The sequence below is a fragment of the Oncorhynchus mykiss genome, chromosome 19, assembly GCF_057628025.1.
Source record: "Oncorhynchus mykiss isolate SJ-2025 chromosome 19, ASM5762802v1, whole genome shotgun sequence".
In the NCBI taxonomy this organism is placed as follows: domain Eukaryota; kingdom Metazoa; phylum Chordata; class Actinopteri; order Salmoniformes; family Salmonidae; genus Oncorhynchus; species Oncorhynchus mykiss.
Genome location: NC_143040.1, coordinates 30,369,077 through 30,396,500, shown reverse-complemented (window position 1 = coordinate 30,396,500; position 27,424 = coordinate 30,369,077). Strand labels below are relative to the sequence as shown.

Here is a 27,424-nt window from a genome sequence, read left to right as displayed (position 1 = left end):
ATAATACTTTTTCAGTTTAACCCACTGGTCTTTTTGTTTCTGCTTTTACATGTTTTTCCAGAACCGATTCTGCAAGATGCTGTAGGGACTGAGCAAGCTGTGCCTCTTGTTGATGAGGAAGAGCGAGAGGACCATAGTCTTAGACAAGAAGGGCTGTTTGCAGCATACTGTAAGAGGCAGAAGAAAGCTGTTGGGACCACCCCAGCACTACAGCTAAGTCACTACCTTGACATATGCGAAGGACAGAATGAACATGAAGGCTCTTTCTTCACTGTCCCGAGTGGCCATCAGGGTCTTGGTAGTGCCTGCCTCCAGTTCTCCAGTGGAGCGTGTCTGCAGCCATGGTGCACAAATGACTGACAGACTTTTATCGATTTGATCTTTTGCAAATGCAATGCATCATAGGGCGCGGAGATAAGAGGAAAAAATGAAACTGTTTATGCATTACACACACGTAGTCTCCATGTTCAGGTTTTATCTCCCATCTTTGGGATCTGTATTTCTCTCAGACATTCAGGCCAGTGTTCAAATTGTAGGCCTACTCAAAGTTCAGTAGCAGTTGTTTTGATGTACCTTTTAATAAATGTATGGCAGGATTGTTTTAGGTGCCTAGATTATATCTGGAGAGGGAAAGCACTACAATATTTTGTTATATTGATGTCTTTCTCATGGCTACCCATGTATTTCCATGGAAAAGCATTCATGATTTGTATATACTAACTTACTCGTTAAAAATATGAAATGGTATTCAATTTGGTGAAGAGCACATTGACTTCTTTAGGACTCGAAACTTGACTTGTCGGTCTTTACTTCAGACTTGACTCGGATTGCCTGTCTTGACTTGGGACTTGAGTGCTAAGACTTGAGACTTTACTTGACTTGTAAAACAATGACTTGGTCCCACCTCTGCCATTTACTGAGGTAAAAGGTATGAGACTTCAAGAATGACTAGCCATTAAGTTTACACCCAAGACACTTAAAATAATTGTGACAGTCACAGCACATAGATACCAATAGCAGAACGTCTTGAGGCCTATTGAAAGTTTATTTACAGTTTGACTAATTCCCATGACGAGTGGTAGAATTAAACAGATTAGACAACTCTAGATCGCACAAATGGGGTAAATAACTTTTTCCATCGTCAGTTGAACATAAACAAGTATGCCATACTACAGAAGATAGGATGATTCAGATAAAGAACCACAATGCCAATGTGCATTTTATGAAATGGAGATAAACATGCATCATTACATCATTATTAAAAATGAATAAAAACTAAATAGTGTAATATTTGGCAAGTATCTTTCAACTATGCTAATGTGGAATACAAAAACATTTCATTATTCTAAAATGGACCAATATGCACAAAGGCCTATATGGTTCTTCACTGCGAGGATTAAATTAGGCAACATGAATTATAGCTTCCAACTATCTTATTTTGTGACCTTTGGAAGCAAAAAAAAGTTAAGACAGCGGGTGTTCAAAACCTGCTAATATACAAACACTTTAAAAAAAAGTCAGTGACAGCATCCATAGCGCTTCCAAAATCTCAATCTAAGGAATTTAACCAGAAATTTATTTCATCCACTCAGGCACACGATCCAACTAAAAGGCAGCCAAGTCGCATTGGAACGTAGATCCAGGTATCAGGCCCAAAGGACCACTTCAGCACCACAGTTAGCATTGTAAGTTAAGAGAATAAAAAATTAAAGATGCAGATTGTGGAAGTTTCCGGAGGGGCCTGGGGTTAGAGGTTGGAGTGAGGTGAGGGGGTCTTATGAGGTCTGGCACTGGACCCCACCAGCAGACGGGTAGTCATCCTCCACCATGTAGTGGTATTGACTGCGTCTTACTCTGGCCGGGTCGCAGTCTTCCAGGTCGGCGTAGATGTAGAGGTCGTCGTCCATACTCTCGGGCTGCTCCGCCTCACTCTTGGCAGGAAGGTAGTGCTCTAGCTCCTTCAGCTTGTGCTTGGGGAGGAAGTTGGCTGTGGGGAATACCACCTTTGGAAAAAACAAAACGGAAAATTGTTTTAATTTCTACACCATAACTTTTTCTTTAAATGTCATGAAATTAAGAACCAACTGAAACATTCACAAAGCAACGGTTACAAAGTGCAGACTTTATAGTGTCAATTACATAATCAAAATAAAAGTGCTACGACAAAATGGCCACTGGCCAGTAGTTTTCCAGTGGTTTAATAAAACAACAATACTGTCTGTTGCAGTTTAAAACTGAGGGAGTGAATTAATATATAAATGCGCAAGTCCTCAATGGGCTCGGGAGAAGCGAAGGTCGAGTCATGCGTCCTCCGAAACAAGTCCCGCCTGGCCGCCTACTTCTTATCACACTGCTCGCTTGATCCGAATGTCATCCACACCAATGTGTCGGAGGAAACACCATTCGATTGACGACCGAGCTGAGTCAGATCGCAGGCGCCCGTCACAAGGAGTGGCTAGAGCACGATGAGCCAAGGAAAGCCCACCGGCCAAACCCTCCCCTACCCTGGACGGCGCTGGGCCAATTGTGCGCCATCCTGTGGGTGTCACAGCTTAATTAGGACGCCATTTCAATAAGATAAGTTATTTGGATTTATATTGGGTTAACAGATCTTCAAGGGTTTAAACACTGTTTCCCATGCTTGTTCAATGAACCATGAACAATTAATGAAGACACGGTCACAGTTATGAAAACTTAGGACACTAAAAGAGGTCTTTCTCCTGACTCTGAAAAACACCAAAAGAAAGATGCCCAGGGTCCCTGCTCATCAGTGTGAAAGTGCATGCTGCAAGGAGGCATGAGGATTGCAGATGTGGCCAGGGCAAAAAATTACAATGTCCTTACTGTGAGATGCCTAAAATAGCGCTACAGGGAGACAGGACGGACAGCTGATCGTCCTTGCATGGGCAGACCACGTGTAACAACACCTGCACAGGATCGGTACAGGATGGCAACAACAACTGCCCGAGTTACACCAGGAATGCACAATCCCTCCATCAATGCTCAGACTCGCCGCAATAGGCTGAGAGAGGCTGGACAGAGGGCATGTAGGCCTGTTGCAAGGCAGGTCCTCACCGGCAACAACGTCGCCTATGGGCACAAACCCACCGCCGCTTGACCAGACAGGACTGGCAAAAAGTACTCCTCACTGACGAGTCGCGGTTTTGTCTCACCAGGGGTGATGGTCGGATTTGCGTTTATAGTCGAACGTATTAGCGTCACACCGAGGCCTGTACTCTGGAGCAGGATCGATTTGGAGGTGGAGGGGCCGTCATGGTCTGGGGCGGTGTGTCACAGCATCATCGGACTGAGCTTGTTGTCATACAGGCAATCTCAACTCTGTGCGTTACAAGGAAGACATCCTCCTGCCTCATGTGGTACCCTTCCTGCAGGCTCATCCTGACATGACCCTCCAGCATGACAATGCCACCAGCCATACTGCTCGTTCTGTGCGTGACAGAAATGTCAGTGTTCTGCCATGGCCAGTTTAGAGCCCGGATCTCAATCCCATTGAGCACCTCTGGGACCTGTTGGATCGAAGGATGAGGGCTAGTGCCATTCCCCCCAGAAATGTCTGGGAACTAGCAGGTGCCTTGGTGGAAGAGTTGGGTAACATTTCAAAGCAAGAACTGGCTTATCTGGTGCAGTCCATGAGGAGGAGATTTAATGCAGCTGGTGGCCACACCAGATACTGACTGTTACTTTTGATTTTGACCCCCCGTTTGTTCAGGGACACATTATTCCATTTCTGTTAGTCACACTGAAATTGTTCAGTTTATGTCTCAGTTGTTGAAACTTATGTTCATACAAATATTTACACATGTTAAGTTTGCTGAAAATAAACGCAGTTGACAGTGAGAGGACGTTTATATACACACACTGGTGAGGATGATGAGCATGCGGATGAGCTTCCCTGAGACCGTTTCTGACAGTTTGTGCAGAAATTCTTCAGTTGTGCTAACCCAGTTTCATCAGCTGTCTGGGTGGCTGGTCTCAGACAATCCCGCATGTGAAGGTCCTGGGCTGGAGTGGTTACACCTGCGGTTGTGAAGGCCAGTTGGAAGTACTGCCACATTCTCTAATATGACTTTGGAGGTGGCTTATGGTAGAGAAATTAACATTCAATTCTCTGGCAACAGCTTTGGTGGACATTCCTGCAGTCACCATGCCAATTGCACGCTCCCTCAAAACTTGAGACATCTGTGGCATTGTGTGGTGACAACTGCATATTTTAGTGGGCTTATATTGTCCCCAGCACATGGTGCACCTGTGTAAAGATCATGCTTCTTGATATGCCACACTTGTCAGGTGGATAGATTATCATGGCAAAGGAGAAATGTTCACTAACAGGAATGTAAACAAATTTGTGCACAAAATTTGTGAGAAACAAGCTTTGTATGTATGGAACATTTCTGGGAACTTTTATTTCAGCTCATGAAACATGGGACCAACACTTTTAATGTTTATATTTTGTTCAGAATAAATACTAAATAGTTCAACATCTACAGTATCAAGTCCTGAATGGTGTGTTTTACCGAAAAGAGGATAATGAGGCGTCCCTTTTCAAACGGCCGGCGGTGTATGGGCATCCCCTCATTCAGGACACACTTCTTGTCGCCAGGTTTGATCAATTCCCCTGCAAAGGTAAAAATTAGATTAGTTTCTAAAATAAAAACATCAACTGGTGCGGTCACAATACCAACATTTTACTAAACCGAGTAGTATAGCGATACCATTGGGGAAATTATGTGCTACCCAAAAACCCTGTCACTGATATTCACACTTCTAATCAATAAGGAATGAACTTCACACTGTTCACTGCATAATAGAATGCTGCGTAGAATGTCTGATTATCTCATATTTGCAAAGGCTTACATCTAATCTGGCTGGAGCAATGGGACGAAGGAATATACTGTACATGCATAATGATGTGCATGTCAAATAAAATCTAATATTATGCAGTTCAAGAAATAGAGTTTAACATTTTTTTACTAAATAAAACAGAAAATAAATAAACAATAAAATGACATATCAATAACGAGGCTATATACAGGGGGTACCGGTTCTGAGTCAATGTGCAGAGGTACAGGTTAGTCGCGGTAGTTTGTACATGTGGGTAGGGGTAAAGTGCCTATGCATAGATAATAAACAGTGAGTAGCAGTAGTGTAAAAACAAGGGGTGGCCAATGTAAATGATCCAGGTTAATTGTTTAATTGTTCAGCAATCTTATAGTTTGGGGGTATAAGCTTGCCATGCGGTAGCAGAGAGAACAGTCCGACTTGGGTAACTGGAGTCTTTGATAATTCTTTGGGCATTACTCTGACCCCGCCTCGTATATAGGTCCTGGATGGCAGGAAGCTTGTCCCCAGTGATGTATTGGTCTGTACGCACTACCCTCTGTAGCGCCTTACGGACGCCGAGCAGTTGCCATACCAGGCGGGGATGAAACTGGTCATGGCGCAAGCTGTAGAACTTTGAGGACCTGGCGACTCATGCCAAATCTTTTCAGTCCCCTGAGGGGGAAAAGGCCCTCTTCACGACTGTCTTGGTGAGTTTGGACCATGATAGTCTGTTGGTGATGTGAACACCAAGGAACTTGAAACCCTCAACCCACTCCACTCCAGCCCTGTCGAATTTAAAGAGGGGCCTGTTTGGCCCTCCTTTTCCTGAAGTCCATGATCATCTCCTTTGTCTTGCTCACATTGAGGGATATGTTGGCCTACCACTGTTGTGTCGTCAGCAAACTTAATGGTGTTGGATGCTTGGCCATGCAGTCGTGGGTGAACAGGGAGTACAGGAGGGGACTAAGCACACACCCGAGGGGCCCCCGTGTTGAGGATCAGTGCGGCAGATGTGTTTTTGCCTACCCTCACCACTTGGGGGCGAAATTGTGTTATGATAAACTGTAAGCTCTCCTCTTCAGGAGACCTCTGTGTGTGTGTGTGTGTGTGTTAAAACCTGTTTTGAGTGTTGTGCCCTTCAGACACTATCAGAAGACAGAAACCGTCTACAGTACGTTCATACTCCTCCTATCTGGGCCCCACCTGGCTATCTGAGGTTCTGAGAATAGGACTGGTTTTCTGAGAACACAAGGCTACCGCAGGCCTGATGAAAACAGCCACCTGTCGGAAGATGCTTGGACTCGTTCATCTTGTTATGACTCTATACTTGTGATGAAAGGTCAAGTTTTGGCAAACCCACTTCTGAGCTTTTAATTGATGTCAGGGGAAGGTTAGATTTATTCAAATGTTGTTACCAGGGAAACTCAAAATTGTGAGTGGAAGAACATACTCTTTGGGGACCAACCAGGTCAACCTGCGCTAAGGTAATTAACCGCTTGTTGTAATACTACTATTAATGCCTTTATGTATGTAAGTGTTTTGATGATTGTTGATGTTATAAATTAAGGACAAAGAAGAAACTGTAATAACGTGTAGAACTGTGTGACTTGCAAACATTGAATAAAAAGTAGAAACTAGACCCAAAACCCTAGGGGAGAGAACGCCTCTGACACTGCCGTTCTAGGGGAACAAGTCTAGTTTCTACACAAAAGACAATTTAAAGGATTGGACAGCCAACTCATTTATATTGTAAAAAGCAAAGTTACTCTATATTAATATTCAAGCAGTATTAACCGACGGGTGTAGGAATTAAATCGTAAATTGTTTGTCTAGATACTAGAGTGATTGGGAACCCTATAGAGCAACGGCGAGTTGAAGAGCCTACTCTATAAAGGGTAAATAGGCATTACATCGTAAATCGTTTGTCTAGATACAAAAGAGTGTTTGGGAATCCTATAGAGCAATGGCGAGTTGAAGAGTCTACTCTTTGAGAACTAAAGATGCCTGGTAAAGGTACCACAGGGAAGAGGTACTCTAAGTCTGATTGATATTATCTAAGATCCCGAAACACGCCTAACGGCACCAAATAAGGCTAATCTCTGAATAAAAGTGCCGGATACATAACCAGGCCAGTCCGGCGGGCCTGTGAGTCACCTGTTAGCCGGGTGACATAAGAACTTGAGTGAGACGACTTGTATCACTCTCGACAGGGGGTACCTTAACGGTCCTATAGCAAAATCCCCTACCATGACAAGTCGTGGCCAAAAGTTTTGAGAATGACACAAATATTAAGTCTGCTGCTTCAGTGTCTATAGATATTTTTGTCAGATGTTACTATGGAATACTGAAGTATTTTTCATTAAAATTTTATTTCACCTTTATTTAACAAGGTAGGCTAGTTGAGAACAAGTTCTCATTTGCAACTGTGACCTGGCCAAGATAAAGCAAAGCAGTGTGACACAGACAACAGAGTTACACATGGAGTAAACAATAAACAAGCCAATAACACAAACAAGTCAATGACACAGTAGCGAAAATAAAGTCTATATACAGTATGTGCAAAAGGCATGAGGAGGTAGGCTATAAATAGGCCATAGGAGCAAATAATTACAATTTAGCAGATTAACACTGGAGTGATAAATGAGCAGATGATGATGTGCAAGTAGAGATACTGGTGTGAAAAGTAAATAAAATAAAAACAGTATGGGATGAGGTAGGTAGATTGGGTGGGCTATTTACAGATGGACTATATACAGCTGCAGTGATCGGTTAGCTGCTCAGATAGTTGATGTTTAAAGTTGGTGAGGGAAATAAAAGTCTTCAACTTCAGCGATTTTTGCAATTCGTTCCAGTCACTGGCAGCAGAGAACTGTAAGGAAAGGCGGCCAAATGAGGTGTTGGCTTTGGGGATGATCAGTGAGATATACCTGCTGGAATGTGTGCTACGGGTGGGTGTTGTTATCGTGACCAGTGAACTGAGATAAGGCGGAGCTTTACCTAGCATAGACCTATAGATGACCTGGAGCCAATGGGTCTGGCGACAAATATGTAGCGAGGGCCAGCCGACTAGAGAATACAGGTCGCAGTGGTGGGTGGTATAAGGTGATTTGGTAACAAAACGGATGGCAGTGTGATAGACTGCATCCAGTTTGCAGAATGGTGTCGTCTGCGTAGAGGTGGATCAGGGAATCGCCCGCAGCAAGAGCGACATCATTGATATATACAGAGAAAAGAGTCGGCCCGAGAATTGAACCCTGTGGCACCCTCATAGAGACTGCCAGAGCGGAGTACTCGTTACTACGCTAGCGGGTGACGCAGCGTTTAAAGTTAATAGCCCGGGGCTAGTAGAAGTGTGTGCTCCGACGGAGGCTGGTTGAAGGCACAGCGGATGGAGTATTCGTCGGCAGACCTGTCGTGGTGGTGCGGCAGGGCGCTGTGTCGACTAACGATCCAAGCCAGGTGGCGAAAGAGGTATTGTAGTAATTTAGTTCTGTCCGGGAGATGCGCCTGGCTCACGGCTAACTGGTGCTAGCTTCCGCTCGGTAGCAGGGGTGATCCGGTGCCACGGTCCAGAGCTTACGGAAAGGATCCGGTGGAGTAGTGTGTTCTAGCCGTGTTTCGGTGGAGCCCGGGTGAACAACTGAGTAGGCCGGGAGGTGGGCCTCAGGGATAGCTTCGGTACTGGGTAACTCGGTGGGTGCTAGCTAGCTGTGAAGATCAGGAGAATAGTCCAGGGATTACGGCAGGAATCCGGCGTTATAGTGGAGAGACAGTCCGATACTGGTTGGCTGGCGAGTATTATCCAGGCTAAAATATATATATATATATAAAAAAAGGGCTGGTACTTATGCAGAAGGTAAAGGCCGCTAGCAGTGGCTAACAATGACTAAATAGCTTGTAGCTAATTAGCTGGTTAGCTTCTGATGGCTGTGGTTCCTGCTATAAGGTCTAAAAATGACAATAGCGGTTCCGTATTACATTGGGTGAGGCAGGTTACTGGAAGGTATAAATGAACTAAAATGGAGAAGAGATTGAAAATAAAATTGAAATATATACCAAAAAAAATACAAAAGTACACGAGAGGACGAACAAAACACGTCTGCACTGCTACGCCATCTTATAATTACAAGCATTTTTTAAGATGTCAAAGGCTTTTATTGACAATTACATGAAGTTGATGCAAAGAGTCAATATTTGCAGTGTTGACCCTTCTTTTTCAAGACCTCTGCAATCCGCCCTGGCATGCTGTCAACTAACTTCTGGGCCACTGATGGCAGTCCATTCTTGCATAATCAATGCTTGGAGTTCGTCAGAATTTGTGAGTTGTTTGTTTGTCCACCAGCTTCTTGAGGAATGACCACAAGTTTTCAATGGGTTTAAGGTCTGGGGAGATTCCTGGCCATGGACCCAAAATATCGATGTTTTGTTCCCAAGCCACTTAGTTATCACTTTTGCCTTAGGGCAAGGTGCACCATCATGCTGGAAAAGGCATTGTTCATCACCAAACTGTTCCTGAATGGTTGGGAATAGTTGCTCTCGGAGGATGTGTTGGTACCATTCTTTATTCATGGCTGTGTTCTTAGGCAAAATTGTGAGTGAGCCCACTCCCTTGGCTGAGAAGCAACCCCACACATGAATGGTCTCAGGATGCTTTACTGTTGGCATGACACAGGACTGATGGTAGCGCTCACCTTGTCTTCTCCGGACAAACTTTTTTCTGGATGCCCCAAACCATCGGAAAGAGGATTCATCAGAGAAATGACTTTACCCCAGTCCTCAGCAGTCCAAACCCTGTACCTTTTGCAGAATATCAGTCTGTCCCTGATGTTTTTCCTCGAGAGAAGTGGCTTCTTTGCTGCACTCACACCTGCCTGCTGCCATCCCTGAGCAAGCTCTGTGTACTGGTAGTGCCCCGATCCCAAAGCTGAATCAACTTTAGGAGACGGTCCTGGCACTTGCTGGACTTTCATGGGCGCCCTGAAGCCTTCTTCACAACAATTGAACCTCTCTCCTTGAAGTTCTTGATGATCTGATAAATGGTTGATTTAGGTGCAATCTTACTGGCAGCAATATCCTTGCCTGTGAAGCCCTTTTTGTGCAAAGCAATGATGACGGCACGTGTTTCCGTGCAGGTAACCATGATTGACAGAGGAAGAACAATGATTCCAAGCACCAACCTCCTTTTGAAGCTTCCAGTCTGTTATTCGAACTCAATAAGGATGACAGAGTGATCTCCAGCATTGTCCTCGTCAACACTCACACCTGTGTTAACGAGAGAATCACTGACATGATGTCAGCTGGTCCTTTTGTGGCAGGGCTGAAATGCAGTGGAAATGTTTTTTGGGATTCAGTTCATTTTCATGGCAATTAATTGCAATTCATCTGATCACTCTTCATAACATTCTGGGATTTATGCAAATTGCCATCATACTAACTGAGGCAGCAGACTTTGTGAAAATGTCTATTTGTGTCATTCTCAAAACTTTTGCCCACGACTGTACATACGGTCACTGTGGGGACAACATCATCAATGCACTTATTGATGAAGCCGGTGACTGAGGTGGTATACTCAATGCCATTGGATGAATCACGGAACTGTACTGGAGTCTGTGCTAGCAAAACAGTCCTGTAGAGTAGCATCCACATCGTCGGACCACTTCCGTATTGAGCGAGTCACTGGTAGTCCCTGCTTTAGTTTTTGCTTGTAAGCAGGAATCAGGAGGATCGAATTATGGTCAGATTTGCCAAATGGAGGCCGAAGGAGAGCTTTGTATGCATCTCTGTGTGTGGAGTAAAGGTGCACGTTTCCTTCTGGTTGCACGTGAAATGTTGGTAGAAATTAGGTAAAACGGATTTACGTTTGCCTGCAATAAAGTCCCCAGCCACTAGGAGGGCAGCTTCTGGATGAACATTTTCCTGTTTTCTTATGGCCTTATACAGCATTGGTTTGTGGCTACGGATAACATAGATGAGAACTCTTGGTAGATAGTGTGGTCTACAGCTTATCATGAGGTACTCTACCTAAGGCGAGCAATACCTTGAGACTTCTTTAATATGAGACATCGCGCACCTGCTGTTGTTGACAAATAGACACACACCCCGCCCCTCGTCTTACCTGATGCCGATGCACGGAAAATCCAGCCAGCTCTATATTACCGTGTCGTCGTCCAGCCTCGATATCGCAGTTAATGTCCCGCTGGTAGGACAGTCTCAACCGTAGATCCTCAAGTTTTTTTCCCAATGATGTTGCACGTCAGCCAATAGAACCGATGGTAATAGGGATTTACTCACTCGCCTACGAATCCTAACAAGGCATCCCAACCTTCTCCCTCTGTATCTACACCTTTTCTTCACGCAAATGACTGGGATTTGGGCCTGGACTCCGGAGAGCAGTATATCCTTCACGTCAGCATCATTAAATAAAAACAACTTTGTCAGGTACAAGGTGAGTAATCGTCGTTCTGATGTCCAGAAGCTCTTTTCGGTCATGAGAGACGGTAGCAGAAACTTTGTGAAAAATAAGTTAAACAATGCGGGGGGAAAAAATAGCACAGTTGGTTAGAGGCCCGTAAAACGTCAGCCATCCCCTCCGGTGCCATTATAATGTCATTGTGGCAGTAAGGGGAAAACACTGCATGAAACCTTTACTCTTCAGTTAACACTCTCCCTCCCTCCATTTCCCTCTCTCTCCCCCAAACACTTACGCACAGCGCTCCCAACTTTAAAAACATTAGGCACCAAACATAATTTAAGATGTAAAGTCCCCAGTTTAGGGGACCTGTGTGGTTCTGGTACCGGTTCCGACCAACATTTTCATTTAAATCGATCTGTGGACACCATAGATCGAAATGGCTTGCATTGAGCGTACTTAAGGACACAGGAAGGAGTATGTCTCTTGCCTGTGTGAAGCAGGATGTGAAATCTGACATCACTTGAAGCTGGGATGTCCCTCCTACCATTTCATTCACTCTTCAGACTGTTCATCAACTCCTGGCTGAACTCTATGTCACAGCCACTAACAACATTAAACACTAACACCATATGCCTGAAATCCTTACATTGTAACACAGGAGAGAGTGGTTTCATCGCTGTAGCACATTCAGAGAGATTTATAGTCAGTAATCAAAAATACTTCAGATTTGAAACAAAAAACACTCATAGACAAGATTAATATGAGATGAAAGGCGAGTTCAGGAAGCTAGAGCTATGGGAGATGTTCACAGCGATGGGGGCAGACATTTTGATCAAGAGAGACCTTTAGAAAATATGCACACTAACACTAAATATACAAATACGTATTTTACAGTTGTAAGGAAGGAGAAATCTTATAGTTGGTCGTTTTATGAATTGAATATACTATATTTAGAAAAAAATGTAAGTAATTTCAAGCCTTATTCATAGAGTTGTCGAAATATTTCATATTTTCATACTTTTATCATTTGTACTGTACTTGAGCTTGTGTTCTCAAGTGACTACACCTAAGCAATTTATAGTAATTTTTTACCTGAAAGGTTAGATTTTAACCTTTGTTTTGGAGTATGCAGAATTACTAGTTATTGTCTATGGCCCTTTCATGATAAATAATTACTTTGGGGGATTCCATTTATTTACATTTGAGGTTAATGAGCACCAGAAATATATATTTTTTTATATATCGTTTAGGCTTACATTAGGCCTATATGAATCCTACCTTTGAAGCACATCTCATGAGTAGCAGAGTATTTTCCTTTCTTCCTACACCTAGGGAATTTGCCTAGACTTACTGTAAAGTGAGCAGGTTGTTAGCTAGCTAGGTAACTTGACAGAACGTTGTTTGTTATCAAACCAATAATTAACGACCCATGATTAGTTTGAAACATCCCGCAACACGGTTGTGAAATTCTAACCAAATGCATGACCGCAAACTTGCTATTGCATAGTTTACTTAGACTTTGCTCGCTCTGCTCCAATGTAACAGAAGAGTCATCAGGGTCTGCGTCCCCGCTCGCCATTAAATTAAATAAAAAATAAAAAAATGTAAACTGATGGAGGAATAGAGATGCGCAGGAAGAGTGGACAGAGACAAGCAGGTGATGTTGGTATAAGTATCATGACGTTTTGGTACCGTTATATTACGATGGTACCGGTATAACGTGCAATACGATCCAACAACAAAAATAAAATGCACATTTATATAAAAAGAAATTGCCCAGTTTCTGTTAAGTGAAATAATCTAGGAAGTGTACCTGGGTGGCAGGTGATGAGGAGGCTTCGGTTGTCCAGAGTTTGAACAGGCTTCTGGAAACCACACAGGGCCTCCACCAGCTGCAGCTCCACAGTCATGGTCAGATTTTCCCCTTGCCTGGAGAATAGAGCACAGTCAATAGGGCTGCGATCGATTGCATTTCAATTCAGGAAGTGAAATTCAAGAACTTATTGGCTCTCATTGAGGATTTTTTTGTTGTTGAATTGGACAAATTTTCATTTTGCTACATGCCTGGATGCATAGACCTTTTTTCCAGTACACGAAACACTGACGTCACACAGATGCGTGCGACTCTTGGAGCATTAAGAAAGCCATCGCCATCTGTGCCCATTCAACAGCCTAGATTTACGTTTTTATTACTGCTAAACAAAATATATTTTTGGGGTTCAAATTCGCTTACAATGATGTTTGGATCCTTGCTTGAACAGTTGCTAAGATTATATTTGGTTGTGATTTTTGCTAAATAACTTCCACAGTTGTTAGCTAGAATGCCAACCCTCATTGATATAGGCTGAAGCAAAAGCTAGCCAGAGAGCCATTTTACTGGTTGACGTGTTTAAGTAAATCCTATTATAATCCAAGAGTAGTGTGAAATGCACTCATAAGCAACATGTAAATAGAGGCTTTTTTGCTGGCATTCTATAAGAACTCCCCCTTGTTTTGCCACCAACTTCCCTCATGCGGCAATGTTTGCAAACACAGAAAGAGTTCTATAGGCTAGTACAGAATACAGACCAATACAATACTGAAGAATATAAAAAGTATTGAGTAGAACAATGGAACTGCCAAATTTGTGCACAAACACATTTGTTGGTCCAATTAGACAATGTGATATAGACATAGGGTTGAGGCTGGTAGTGAATAAGGACTAGCGTGAGTGGTTTCATCTTTTACCTGGTGAAGACAGGATGGACTCTCTGATCCAGGACAATAATGATGTCACCAGGCTCTAGTTCTGGCTCCTGATCTCCCTCCCCATGGAAAACTAGCTTCTGTCCATCCTTCATACCTGCAACAAAAATGTACGATTTATTTAACTCAACTGGCCCATATTTAACTTCATTAAGAGAAGACGGATCAGAATTATCTGGTAAACGCCGTTGACACGCAACCATGCCTTGAAACATTTAGGGCACTTCCACATATCCCTAGATGATTTGGATCCTGGAGCATTTGGTAACCAGATCCACGCTATAAAGCAGATGTGGAAGTGCTAACCAAACCTGGCCCTGTAATGCAGTAGTGCTTGTCGCATGAAACTTAGTTACAGAAATTATATCCGGAACCTGTAAATTTCCATTATTGTCAAAGCAAACCTTTAGTTGAATTCTCAAAAATGCTCCAGGGTACCAAATTCATATGTGAAAAAGTCCTGACTGTTGCCTTGGACAACCAGCGCCAAAGAGTAGGGGGACAACCAACAACAACAGAATTCACAGTACACACTACAGTTTGCTTCAGTATAGGGATGTCACGATGGCTGTCCATTGGATAAATTCACAAAAGGTTTTAGTATCACAACTCAAGGATACACTAAGTGAACTTGCTGAATGAGCTTTCTTAAAAGGGCAATTCCACCCCTTTTGATTATTTCCAGCACAATACCAGTGACTACATGTGAAAACGGCACATTTCTACATTTGGTAGAAAAAAAAGTTAGTTCTACCGATGACATCAAAAGTTAACATTGATTGTCAAACAGGTTCGTGGGGAGCAAGAAAATACCCTCCTTCTGGCTATAAACTTGTTGCAGGTTTTGAAAATTAACGTTTGAATTACTTTTAATCAAACCCTGCAATGTTATAGAAACATGTATTTTTACTTTTTAACTACAGATCATAGAAACACCATTTTCACATACAGGTAACTACCAAAATAAAAGAAAATGCAAACATAGTGTCTTAATAGGACGTTGGGCCACCCAAGCCGCCAGAACAGCTTCAATGTACCTTGGCCTAGCTTCTACAAGTGACTGGAACTCAAGGGAGTTCCAGACCATTCTTTCATAAGATATTCCATAATTTGTTGATGGTGGTGGGAACACCGTCTCAAGCACCGCTCCAGATTCTCCAATAAGTGTTCAATTGGATTGAGATCTGGTGACTGACACACTTTAAACCCCCTATGCTCCTTTGAGAACCATCTTTTAAAATCACAGATCTTTGCTAGCCATGGTAGGCAAAAATAATGTGCAACTGGGCATTTTTATACATGACCCTAAGCATGATGGGATGCTTTAATTGTCTAACTCAGGAACCACACCCTGTGGAAGCACCTGCTTTCAATACACTTTGAATCCCTCATTTACTCAAGTGTTTCCTTTATTTTGGAAGTTACCTGTATGTAGACACTGATATGGTGCTGGAGAAAAATGAAAAGGGAGGTTGAAAAGTGACCCTTTAAGCTGTGTGTGAACGTACAGTGCATTAGGAAAGTATTCAGAACCCTTGACCTTTTCCACATTTTGTTACATTACAGTCTTATTTGAAAATGAATTAAATCGTTTTTTTCCCCCAACACACAATTCCCCAAAGCAAAAACAGTTTACATTTTTGGGAATGTATATAAAAAAATAGAAATATCTATTTACATAAGTATTCAGACCCTTTACACAGTACTTTGTTGAAGCACCTTTAGCAGCGATTACAGGCAAGTCTTTTTGGGTATGACGCTACAAGCTTGGCACATCTGCATCTGCACTGTCATGTTGGATGGGGAACATTGCATTACCGAGGAGCGGCTTCCGTCTGGCCTCTACCATAAAGGCCTGATTGGCAGTGCTGCAGAAAGGGTTGTCCTTCCAGGAAGGTTCTCTCATCTCCACAGAGAAACTCTGGAGCTCTGTCAGAGTGACCATGGGGTTCTTGGACACCTCCCTGACCAAGGGAGGTCTCCCCCAATTGCTCAGTTTTGCCTGGTGGCCAGCTCTAGGAAGAGTCTTGGTGGTTCCAAACTTCTTCCATTTAAGAATGATGGAGGCCTCTGTGTTCTTGGGGACCTTCAATGCTGCAGACATTTTTTGGCACCCTTCCCCAGATCTGTGCCTCGACACAATCCTGTCTCGGAGCTCTGCAGGCAATTCCTTCGACCACATGGTTTGGTTTTGTCTGACACTGTCAACTGTGGGATCTTATATAGACAGGTGTGTGCCTTTCCAAATCATGTCTAATCAATTGAATTTACCACAGATGGACTCCAATCAAGTTGCAGAAACATCAAGGATGATCAATTGAAACAGGATGCACCTGAGCTCAATTGAGTCACATAGAAAGGGTCTGAATACTTGTGTAAATAAAGGTTTTGTTTATTTTTTAAATACATTTACAAACCTTTCTAAAAACATGTTTTCGCTTTGTCATTATGGGGTATTATTTGTAGATTGAGGAAACATTTTAATTTAATACATTTTAGAATAAGGCTGTAACGTAACAAAATGTGAAAAAAGTCAAGGGGTCTGAATACTTTCCAAATGTCGTCACCTGTTAAATCCACTTCAAATCAGTGTAGATGAAGGGGATGAGACAGGTTTAAGAATGATTTTTTAAGCATTGAGACAATCGAGACATGTATTGTGTGTGTGTTTGCCATTCAAAAGGTGAATAGGCAAAACAAAAGATTTAAGTGGTTTTGGACAGGGTACGCCAGGCGCACCAGTTTAAGTGTGTCAATAACTGCAATACTGCTGGGTTTTTCGTGTGTGTTTTCGTGTGTGTTTTCGTGTGTATCAAGAATGATCCACCACCCCAAGGACATCCACCCAAACTGTCAACTGTGGGAAGTCAACATGGACCAGCATCCCCTTTCGACACCTCAAGGCTGTCCTGAGAGCAAAAGGGGTGCAACTCAATATTAGGAAGGTGTTCCTAATGTTTTGTACACAAGTTGATATGTAGCCAGCATTTTGTCAATTGACTGCCATTTTACACTATAGGGTCAAACTGAGCTGTACGGGGCTGGCCTGGTTAAGGATCCGCCACAGATCCTGGAAACGTTTTGGAAAGGACAATGTGAAAAGGAAATATGTGAGCCAGCACACAGTATGTTTTTGTTGGCCCTGTATGGTGTAAATCAGGCACTGATATGTCACTCCCTATGTCATCTTATCACAATGCTCTTCATTCCTGGTCCTAGAAGACTGCAGTGTGTTGCATGCCTTTTTCTAGCCCTGGGCAGAGACATACTGATCCAACTAATAATCAAGATTTTGACTTCAAGAATCAGGTGTATAAGCCATGTAGCTCTCCAGGACCAGAAGTGAAGAAAATGTAGGTTGTATCACATAACAGACATCCAAAACTCTGGTTAAATGGACAAACATCTAAAACCTCCTACATCCTCAAAATGGAGTAAGAAAATCTTCACAATTTTACCTGGAAAATTGGCAGTCACTCTGCTAGCATTCCCATCCACAGGTAGCTTGGTCTGTCAACTAACGGTGTCAACAGGGCCCAGGGCCATGGTGCATCCCGTGTCAACATGCTTAACCCCCCCCATTGCTAAACAAAAAATACATTGAAATAAGTATATGTAAATTGTAAGCTGTGGAAAGGCTTCTCTTGATGGACAACAACGAATCAACCGCCTCACCTTTATCAATGTGGACCTCCAGGATCTTCTTCTGCCGCAGGATCTTGCGTCCACTGCAGACCTTGCAGCGGTCCTTGTGGCTGATGCGCTGACCCTGGCAGCCCCCACACACGGTGGACACCTGCTGCACCATGCCCGGGCCCAGCTGGTGGAGGCGCACCTGTATGCCTGTGCCCCGACAGGACATGCACATCTCCACCGCGCCCTTCCTTCCCCCGCGACCTACCCCAAAACACAGCCATGTCAGTCCATATCACCCCGGTTGTTTGCAGCAATAACTCTATTATTACATCACCTTTTACTATGCATGCATGTATGCATTTTAAATGTATGCATTTTATAATCAGAGCAACAAAAACAATGGAACCAAACAATACAGTTTGGGCATCGTATGACAATGATCTTGGAAATGTTTTATCCTAGCAGAGGCATTTACCTCCCTCTAACAGTCAATTGTTTAATGTGATCTTGTAAAAACCTTAAATCACTACAACAAAGTAGAATGACATCCAATCCATGCACGATCACACAGGGCTATTGAACCCGATGACTTTAGGGTCACTACACTGGTCATTTTCATCCTTTTAATAAGGGACTGATCAAGACCTAGGTTAACCAACAATGTAACATGTGTAGTAATGTAGCACCTTCACATCGCTCGCAGATAACATTCTTCTGGACAGCAAGTTTCCTCGTGGCGCCATTGAAGAGGTCTTCCAAAGAGACAGTGAGCTGATGAACAACATTCTTTCCTAGGTTTGGAGAGCACATTGGGGCAAAGCATTAGCTTTATAGATGTTAAGAAGAACCACAGAAAACCAAAGGCCAGAATTTGAAGTCTGACGTCTGTGGAAGGTAATATTTGTCTCTGTACTATTCTGTACTATTTTGTTTTACCTCTCCTCTCCCGGTGCATTCGGCCACCTCCTCCAAAGAACATGTCAAAGATGTCCATGGGGGATCCAAAACCCCCGCCACTGCCCCCTCCTTTTATGGCTTTCTCCCCACCCCGGTCGTACACCTCTCTCTTCTGGGAGTCCGATAGCACTTCATATGCCTGAGAGATCTGCTTAAACTGGGAACAAAAAACAGAATTATCAATTCTCAGAGCACAAACTACTAATAGAAATCTCAACTAGTACTCAAAAATATTAATGTCTCACAGAACTGTAGAAACAATGTATGTATTTTCCATATTCATCTCTTAAATTAACCTTGCACAACTGGTATCAGTGTGCTGGATTAGCATATAGCTGCCTCCCTGAACTTGCCTCTGACTGGGCTTGAACCAGGGTCCTCTACCTTGCCAACACACGTGACCACCCGCTCAATAATGTGCAAACCGTTTGAGCTATACAAAATGTACCAATTGGATAGCCCCGTCTGCGACATTTCAAGCTGGCTGTGGAGTGAGTTTACTGTAAGTTCTTAATACCGCTACACTGGCATGCATAACTTTTCTCCACTCAACCACTGGTAATAAATCAGAACCTATTCACAGAAGCAGTCTCACATTGTTTATAACATACACAGCTCAGAAAAGTTAAAGGTGGTATGGAAAAATGTACTCTGTGACTATGGTGGATGCAAAGTGGTTTTCTGAATAAATCCACTCACTTTCTCCCCCTCCGTAGGGTTCTTGTCAGGGTGGTACTTCAAGGCCAGCTTACGATAAGCCTTTTTCAGCTCATCTGGAGTGGCATTGGGCTTAACACCCAACATATCATAAAAGCCGGTTTCCTTCACCATTGTTGTTTGTTACAGACTGCAGAGGGGGAAAAATGCTGTTCACACAAGTGTCCGTTTCTCTTCCTGTATGACATATAGTGCTGAGCCATTGTACTTTTTGAGGTCGGTTCAGTTATGGCTCGATTAAAAAATGTGGGGGGGGGGGGGGGGGTCTTACGCAGTCTTATGAAATCACTATTTAGTAGTTCAAAGTAAATTTGGCATACTTTTACGACTGCTGAATACCAACTATCAATCTCTATCCCTTTCGATCGTGCGTTCTTGTCTCTTCTCTCCGTCTCTTACCGGACAAGTAGGCGCGCAATTGGTTATGTTCATTGCAGTTAATTACCACCTGTTTTGTTCTAAACTATGTAGAATATTGGCCTGTTGGAAACATTGCACAGTTTGGGCTTGATCTGATCAAGAAAAACTGCAGATTGCACTCTCACAGAAAAAAACCCAAAATGGAAATCAAATAATTGAACCGAACTTAGACAATTAGTTGCTTAAAAAAAACAACATTTTGGTTAATCACTCAGAACTAATGACATTATTTGCATTTGTAACCACTTCTTGGTATGACAATTTCCTCCCCCACCACAGCAATTTGACAATAGAAATCTCCAATCAGATAGCATTAGAAACCAAAGTTGGTGAATAGCAACATGTATTTCAACATGAGGGGTTAGCTCTTAACATCTGATCTAACCAATACCACAAGAGTTTCTGAACCCAGAAGCGCAACATGGTGAGACTTCTGAGAACGCTTGTGAAACAGGTCAGAGGGGTGTCCTACAAAGCAAGCTAGATCTACTCAGGGTTTTCTAAAGCCAACCAGCTTCGGTTAGCTTCACATTCCACCTTCATCCGTCCTACAAAAGTATTTATTGCTCGTCCACCTGCCACTAACTCTAGCAGGCTTGTAAGTGCACATGGCTAGTCAAAACACTGAACTCTTCATTGAGACTATGCTGAAAAAATCCATGGGCAAGTCCATGCCACATTCATTTGTGCCGAAATCAAAATGGGAAAAATTATCTTGCAAATTTGGCAGGCTATGGTGTAAAATAGAAGTGCCGTCTTTATTATTATTTTCTTACCATTAATGCTGTCTTGCACTTTTCAAAGCACAACAAGTATATTCCCCCCTCTCCTATCGATCAAATAATTGTATTGTCAAACAAAAATATTACTGTGTGTGAAGTTTAAAATGCATTCTGTCTTTGCTAAATGTGCAATGTGATTTTAACATTACTCTTTTTTTAACACAAACATTTGATTTTTCCCTACAGTTTTCAGCCGTCAGCTTCGCCCAGGACTTGTTCATGTGAACTACAATCCTGACGCTGTGTTTGAACATCAATAATCATCCCTTGGGAAACGGCTTTCAAAACATATGGCGTTCATCAGCAAGAAATAATCTTTAAATAAAGAGATACACTTACTGTAGCAGTTATGCACAGATCCATACAGCTATGGTAGCCCAATATTGGACTAAAGGAGCCTAACACTACTCCTTAAATAAAGGATATTAAATGTTCTGTTTAAAGGGCGAATTGGCTCTTTCAGCCAAAACAGCCAAATGTGCCATTTAAACGTGAATCGATTCTCAATTGCGGTATGGTTCTAGAAATATAAATAGCTTTACTTTCATATTAACAAAATAATTTCACAAATGCTAAAAACAATTACTGTACACTTTTAACACAATTGCAGAGGACAGTATTTTCAGTGACACATTTGGGGCCCCGAGAGGCACATCGGTCTAAGGCACTGCATCTCAGTGCAAGAGGCGTCACTACGGTCCTTGGTTCGAATCCAGGCCGTATCACACCCAGCCGTGATTGGGAGTCCCATAGGGCGGCGCACAATTGGCCGTCATTGTAAATAAGATGTTGCCTAGTTAAATTAAAGGTTAAATAAATAACGTTTTTTTAAATGTGGCGTTTGTCTTCAGTTTACTCACAGGTAACACGTTAGGTGTTCAGAGACGAAGATAGCTAAGTAATTAGAACAGGTAGTCAGTCCACTGACTTGTGTCCGTAAACAAAAGCGCTATTACTTCTCTCTGATATCAAATACAAAATCCTCATGCTTCCAAAACCGTACCGCAAGCGATGCGTGTTAATGTTCAGAAAGGGCATTGGGGCTTAACAAAACATCCCTGTACAGAAGACGCATTCTTCCAATTACTCTTGTATGTGTATTGGAACTGTCATAATCAAGGGCTAGTAGTAATGGAAGGGAACTGTGTCGTGATCAAGGGCTAGGAGGTGATCTCTCGTATTGGAGAAGCAGTTTCTGCCAATCTTCATACTGTAACGTTACTGTCTTTGCCAATACTCTAGAAGCGCTAGCTAGCGTCGAGCGTTAGCTACAATAACGTTAGCTAACGCTGGCAAGCTACATTATTTTACAAAACGCTTAAAGGACAAGAGACCAATCTAGCTAGTTTCCAGTATCCAATATAACATTAAGTTAGCTAGCTAGGTAACTTACCTAGGTTTGATAGCTAGCTAGGCTAACGTTAGCTGCCTAGCAATCCCAGACCTAGCTGAGAGTGATAGTAGTAGCTTAGCTAGTAGTTTGTTACCAATTAGGAACACTACTTTTTTTGCAGAAAGAAAACACCATTATATTGCGATTAGCTACCTGTTACAAAAGACGTCTGTAGAGAGAAATTATTATTATTATTTTTACTTAGACCCCCCCCCTCTCGTCCTGGCGATGAACTTCCAGAACCTTCGACTTGCGCCGCCTACTTTGATGCTGCTTTCAAGACAACTCGGGAAAAAACGAGGTCAAACCATGATGTCGGTAATCTTCAGGGCGGAAAGTCGGAGCTATAGAAAGATGCCCCAGTTTTTTTCCAGTCGGAGCTCGTTTTTTTTGTCCAGAGTTCCCAGTTGCCTGTAACCCACTAAAGTCGGAGATTTCCCAGTTCAGAGTTCCCAGTTGTTTTGATTTCCAAGGGAAGCCAGGCCTCACAAAAAAATTGACCAAGGATTTTTAATAAAAAAAAAAAAAAATTGTGTTTCATAATTTTCCTTAATTTCATAAGAGGCTGAATGTATATCACCAGAAAAAGCATCCGAGCGGGTGAAACAGAGCCCCGCTGTCTCTATGTGTAGGCCATCTATCTGATGCTGGCTGGACCAAAAGAGTAATAGGCTGACCACACCGGTTGCGTCACGTACAAAATATATTTAGAAATCAATGTTATTCAATTATTGCAACCACACTGCTCGCACGCGCCAACGAGCGCCTTCGTTACCAAGGGCTAAAATAGAAACCAGTTCTATTTCTGACGCAGATCACGCTGCAAGTCCTGCCTCTCCCATCTCCTCATTGGTTTGTAGAAGCAGGTACCCACGTGCCTTCTCTTCATTGGTTATACCCACATGGGTGACCAACCTACCCTGCCTTTCTAAAGTCTTTCGAAAGCTAAGTTAACAAACACATCACCGACCATTTAGAATCATAACCGCCATCGATAAAAGACAATACTGTGCAGCCGTATTCATCGACCTGGCCAAGGCTTTCGACACTGTCAATCGCCGCATTCTTATCAGCAGACTCAACAACCTTGGTTTCTCAAATGACTGCCTCACCTGGTTCACAAACTACTTATCAGATAGAGTTCAATATGTCAGATGCCTCCAACTGCTCTTAAATGCAAGTAAAACTAAATGCATGGTTTTCAACCCATCGCTGCCCGCACCTGCCCCCTTGCCTAGCATCACTACTCTGGACGGTTCTGACTTAGAATATGTGGACAACTACAAATACCTAGATGTCTGGTTAGAATGTAAACTCTCCTTCCAGACTCACATTAAGCATCTAGAATCGGCTTCCTATTTTGCAACAAAGCATCCTTCACTCATGCTGCCAAACATACCCTCAAAAAATGGACTATCCTACCGATCTTTGACTTTGGCGATGTAATTTACAAAATAGCCTCCAACACTCTACTCAGCAAATTGGATGTAGTCTATCACAGTGCCATCCGTTTTGTCACCAAAGCCCCATATACTACCCACTACTGCAACCTGTATGCTCTCGTTGGCTGGCCCTCGCTTCATATTCGTCGACAAACCCACTGGCTCCAGGTCATCTATAAGTCTTTGCTAGGTAAAGCCCTGCCTTATCTCAGCTCACTGGTCACCATAGCAGCACCAACCCGTAGCATGCGCTCCAGCAGGTATATTTCACTGGTCACCCCAAAGCCAACTCCTCCTTTGGACGCCTTTCCTTCCAGTTGTCTGCTGCCAATGACTGGAACAATTTTTTTTTAAATCACTGAAGCTGGAGACTTATATTTCCCTCACTAACTTTAAGCATCAGCTGTCAGAGCAGCTTACCGATCATTACACCTGTACATAGCCCATCTGTAACTAGCTCACCCTCAACCTCATCCCCATATTGTTATTTTTTTTGCTCCTTTGCACCCCAGTATCTCAACTCACATTCATCTTCTGCACATCTATCACTCCAGTGTTTAATTGCTAAATTGTAATTATTTCACCACTATGGCCTATTTATTGCTTTATCCCCTAATCTTACATTTGCACACACTGTATATAGACGTTGTGTTATTGACTGTACATTTGTATATCCCATGTGTAACTGTGTTGGTGTCACACTGCTTTGCTCTATCTTGGCCAGGTCGCAGTTTTAAATAAAGGTTCAATAAAAAATAAATATTATACAATCTCAATCGTACTCCACACTGCCCTTTCGCACGATGAGACAGCCTATAGGGAGGTGAGATACCTGGCTGTGTGGTGCCAGGACAACAACCTCTCCCTCAATGTGAGCTGATCGTGGACAACAGGAAAAGGAGGGCCGAACAGGCCTCCATTAACATTGACGGGGCTGTAGTGGAGTGGGTCGAGAGTTACGTTCCTTGTTTGACAGTTCTGCAAACAATTTTACTTAAAGAGTGCATCAAAAATGATTTAGACCTTGTTTATGAAAAAGTGTTTTTTCTGTATTTCAATGTTGCAACTTGCTGAAAATTGTCCACAGTGTTCCTATCATCTAGTTCAACCAGTTCTGCAAACAATTTTACTTACAGAGTGCATCAAACATGATTTAGAACTTGTTTATTAAAAAGTGTTTATTTCTGTATTTCATGGTTTCAACTTGCTGAAAATTGTCCACTGTGTTCCTATCATCTAGTTTAAACTGTACTGCAAAAAGTTTTACTTACAGAGTGCATCAAACATGATTTAGACCTTGTTTATGGAAAAGTGTTTATTTTTGTATTTCATGGTTTTAGCTTGCTGAAAATTGTCCACAGTGTTAGTATCATCTAGTTCAAACAGTACTGCAAAAAAAAAAATAATAATACTTACAGGGTGCATCAAACATGATTCAGACCATGTTTATGGAAAAGTGTTTATTTCTGTTTTTCATGGTTTCAACTTGCTGAAAATTGTCCACAGTGTTCCTATCATCTAGTTCAAACAGCACTGCAAAAATAATTACTTAGAGTGTATCAAACATGATTTAGACCTTGTTTATGGAAAAGTGTTTATTTCTGTTTTTCATGGTTTTAACTTGCTGAATATTGTCCACAGTGTTCCTATCATCTAGATTCAACAGTTCTGCAAGACTGTTGTTGTGGTCTTCATGGACTGTTGTCATTTTCATTGTCCATTTAATTATAGACCAATGCTATAATTTAGCGTTGTTGCCTTCCATTGAACAAGACTTGTATTCCCCAGTTAACAAAGACTAATCTCAAATCAAATGAATACTCACAGAAATGGCTGTTATTTAACCCAACACTATATCTGCGTCACAAATGACACCCAACTTCCTATGGTTGTACTCCTTTTGACCCTATGAGCCCTGGTTTAAGGTATTACACTATGTAGGGAATAGGGTGCCATTTGGGATGCACAATATATCGTGGGAGGACTTTATTGTCAGTCATTAAGTCCATAATGTCCCTTGACATTATGGATCATCCAAATACTCTCTAGCAAACTTCAGGCGGGCCTGGACATGTACTGGCTTAAGCAGGGGGACACGTCTGGCACTGCAGGATTTGAGTCACTGGCGGCGTAGTGTGTTACTGATGGTAGGCTTTGTTACTTTGGTCCCAGCTCTCTGCAGGTCATTCACTAGGTCCCCCCGTGTGGTTCTGGGATTTTTGCTTATCGTTCTTGTGATCATTTTGACCCCACGAGGTGAGATCTTGCGTGGAGCCCCAGATCGAGGGAGATTATCAGTGGTCTTGTATGTCTTCGATTTCCTAATAATTGCTCCTACAGTTGATTTCTTCAAACCAAGCTGCTTACCTATTGCAGATTCAGTCTTCCCAGACTGGTGCAGGTCTACAATTTTGTTTCTGGTGTCCTTTGACAGCTCTTTGGTCTTGGCCATAGTGGAGTTTGGAGTGTGACTGTTTGAGGTTGTGGACAGGTGTCTTTTATACCGATAACAAGTTCAAACAGGTGCCATTAATACAGGTAACGAGTGGAGGACAGAAGAGCCTCTTAAAGAAGAAGTTACAGGTCTGTGAGAGCCAGAAATCTTGCTTGTTTGTAGGTGACCAAATACTTATTTTCCACCATAATTTGCAAATAAATTCATTAAAAATCCTACAATGTGATTTTTTTGATTTTTTTTTCTCATTTTGTCTGTCATAGTTGAAGTGTACCTATGATGAAAATTACAGGCCTCTCTCATCTTTTTAAGTGGGAGAACTTGCCCAATTGGTGGCTGACTAAATAATTTTTTGCCCCACGGTATCTGCACTTTTTGAAAAGAAGACTGTGTTTCTTGGTGTGAGGCATCTCAACTTGAAATTTGCGGGCAATGAATTCAATCTACGCTTGTACAATTGCCCTTATTGGTACAGCTCACGCAATTAACTTCTATAAAAGCCTTCCCAGTCTGTCCATCCATCCATCACACATGACCTGATTCTAATTCCTCTAGATGTCTACTAGCCTCCCAAGCATCCTGGTAGTCATGCAGTACTGTCCAGAGCCGTGGTCAAGTGAGTAACACTCCTGGCCAGTACATGCCTCCTCACTGGAGACCAGGCTTCAATCTCGATCTACACTCTTCCTCCTGTGTCTCCTTTTTTTAATCTCCCTATCGGTTTCATGCTATCTAAACATACTAAAGATAAGAGGGAAATTCTTGCCTGAGTACCAGTCTGTTTGTTCCATCATGCCACTCCTTGGCATGACAAGGAATTCCACTTTCCTTTTTAATCATAGTACTTAAGGACCTGCTCAATGAGGTGACAGTGTCACCCTAATAATGAATTAAGTGGAGAGTGGGATGAAACCTGGTATTTCATTACGCAAGAGCAAAGAGGGTGGTTTGTCCCAAATGGCATCCTATTCTCTACATACAGTAGTGCACTCCTTTTGAACAGGAACCAGGGACTATAATAGAGAATGGGATGCAGCCCAAGTCTATGCAGAAGGCTTGAATTGTCACGTGCATACTGTCATTTTTCTGGATGCCCTTTCAATATTTTATAGCTCTTCACTGTAGTTATAGGCTATGTTATCTAGGCAGAAGCCATCAGCTTTGACATATCTTAGTTTTTTTGTGATCAGATGAAGTGTCTTGTGATGTCTTCTAATGATCGTACTACGTAGCGAGTTGCCGTTGACCTTAATTCCCTTCTGTCGCTGTTTAATGTTGACATTTGCATGCATGTGTGTGTGTGTGTGTGTGTCCAGCTGTGTCTGCGAGTCACAGTCTGTGTGCGTGTTTATCTATGTGTGTGTGTCTATTTGTATGTGCATGCATTGTGCCATTGAGGCTGCCTTTTTGATCTAGGCCGACTGGCAGCACACTTCTTCTCCGTCTCTCTCTCTCTTGTCCAGTATTTCCCAAACTCGGTCCTCAGGACCCCAAGGGGTGAAAGTTTTGTTTTTTGCCCTAGCATTACTCTCATTAGTCAGCAATATGTGTATACACACGCACACTGCTGCTCCCTTTGATCATGTTAGTTTCTGCCTCATTGGTTGCCGAGCTGACCCACGC

General features: G+C 42.6%; 1 protein-coding gene across 7 annotated transcripts; it reads right to left on the bottom strand.

Moving 5' to 3' along the window:
* Nucleotides 1-1,026: 1,026 nt before the first annotated feature.
* Nucleotides 1,027-22,156, bottom strand: LOC110497505 (dnaJ homolog subfamily A member 1). Of its 7 annotated transcripts, none has more exons than XR_016488879.1 (10): nucleotides 21,905-22,156; nucleotides 19,292-19,439; nucleotides 18,572-18,749; nucleotides 18,322-18,426; nucleotides 17,675-17,896; nucleotides 17,458-17,583; nucleotides 13,982-14,096; nucleotides 13,068-13,183; nucleotides 4,536-4,636; nucleotides 1,027-2,003 (listed from the first exon to the last, which is right to left on the bottom strand). XR_016488879.1 is itself a non-coding variant. In XM_036954456.2 (9 exons), exons 2-9 carry the CDS (start codon nucleotides 19,421-19,423, stop codon nucleotides 1,776-1,778), a joined length of 1,197 nt encoding a protein of 398 aa, XP_036810351.2. In that variant the 5' UTR covers nucleotides 19,424-19,439; nucleotides 21,905-22,156; the 3' UTR covers nucleotides 1,027-1,775. The 7 variants fall into 7 exon arrangements, 4 of the variants coding, with proteins under 4 accessions (XP_036810351.2, XP_021429315.2, XP_036810350.2 ...); XR_016488877.1 differs by having other exon boundaries at nucleotides 22,058-22,156; XR_016488878.1 differs by having other exon boundaries at nucleotides 22,106-22,156.
* Nucleotides 22,157-27,424: the final 5,268 nt, after the last annotated feature.

Bases quoted from the DNA above. Each gene is read 5' to 3' on its own strand.
- LOC110497505 (XM_036954456.2), bottom strand. From the start codon at position 19,423: ATGGTGAAGGAAACCGGCTTTTATGATATGTTGGGTGTTAAGCCCAAT. The intron at 18,427-18,571 runs GTAAAACAAAAT...CTCCAAACCTAG, and splicing joins AATGCACCGGGAGAGGAGAG to GAAAGAATGTTGTTCATCAG. The intron at 14,097-17,674 runs GTGAGGCGGTTG...TTTTTGTTGCAG, and splicing joins GGAGGTCCACATTGATAAAG to GTATGAAGGATGGACAGAAG.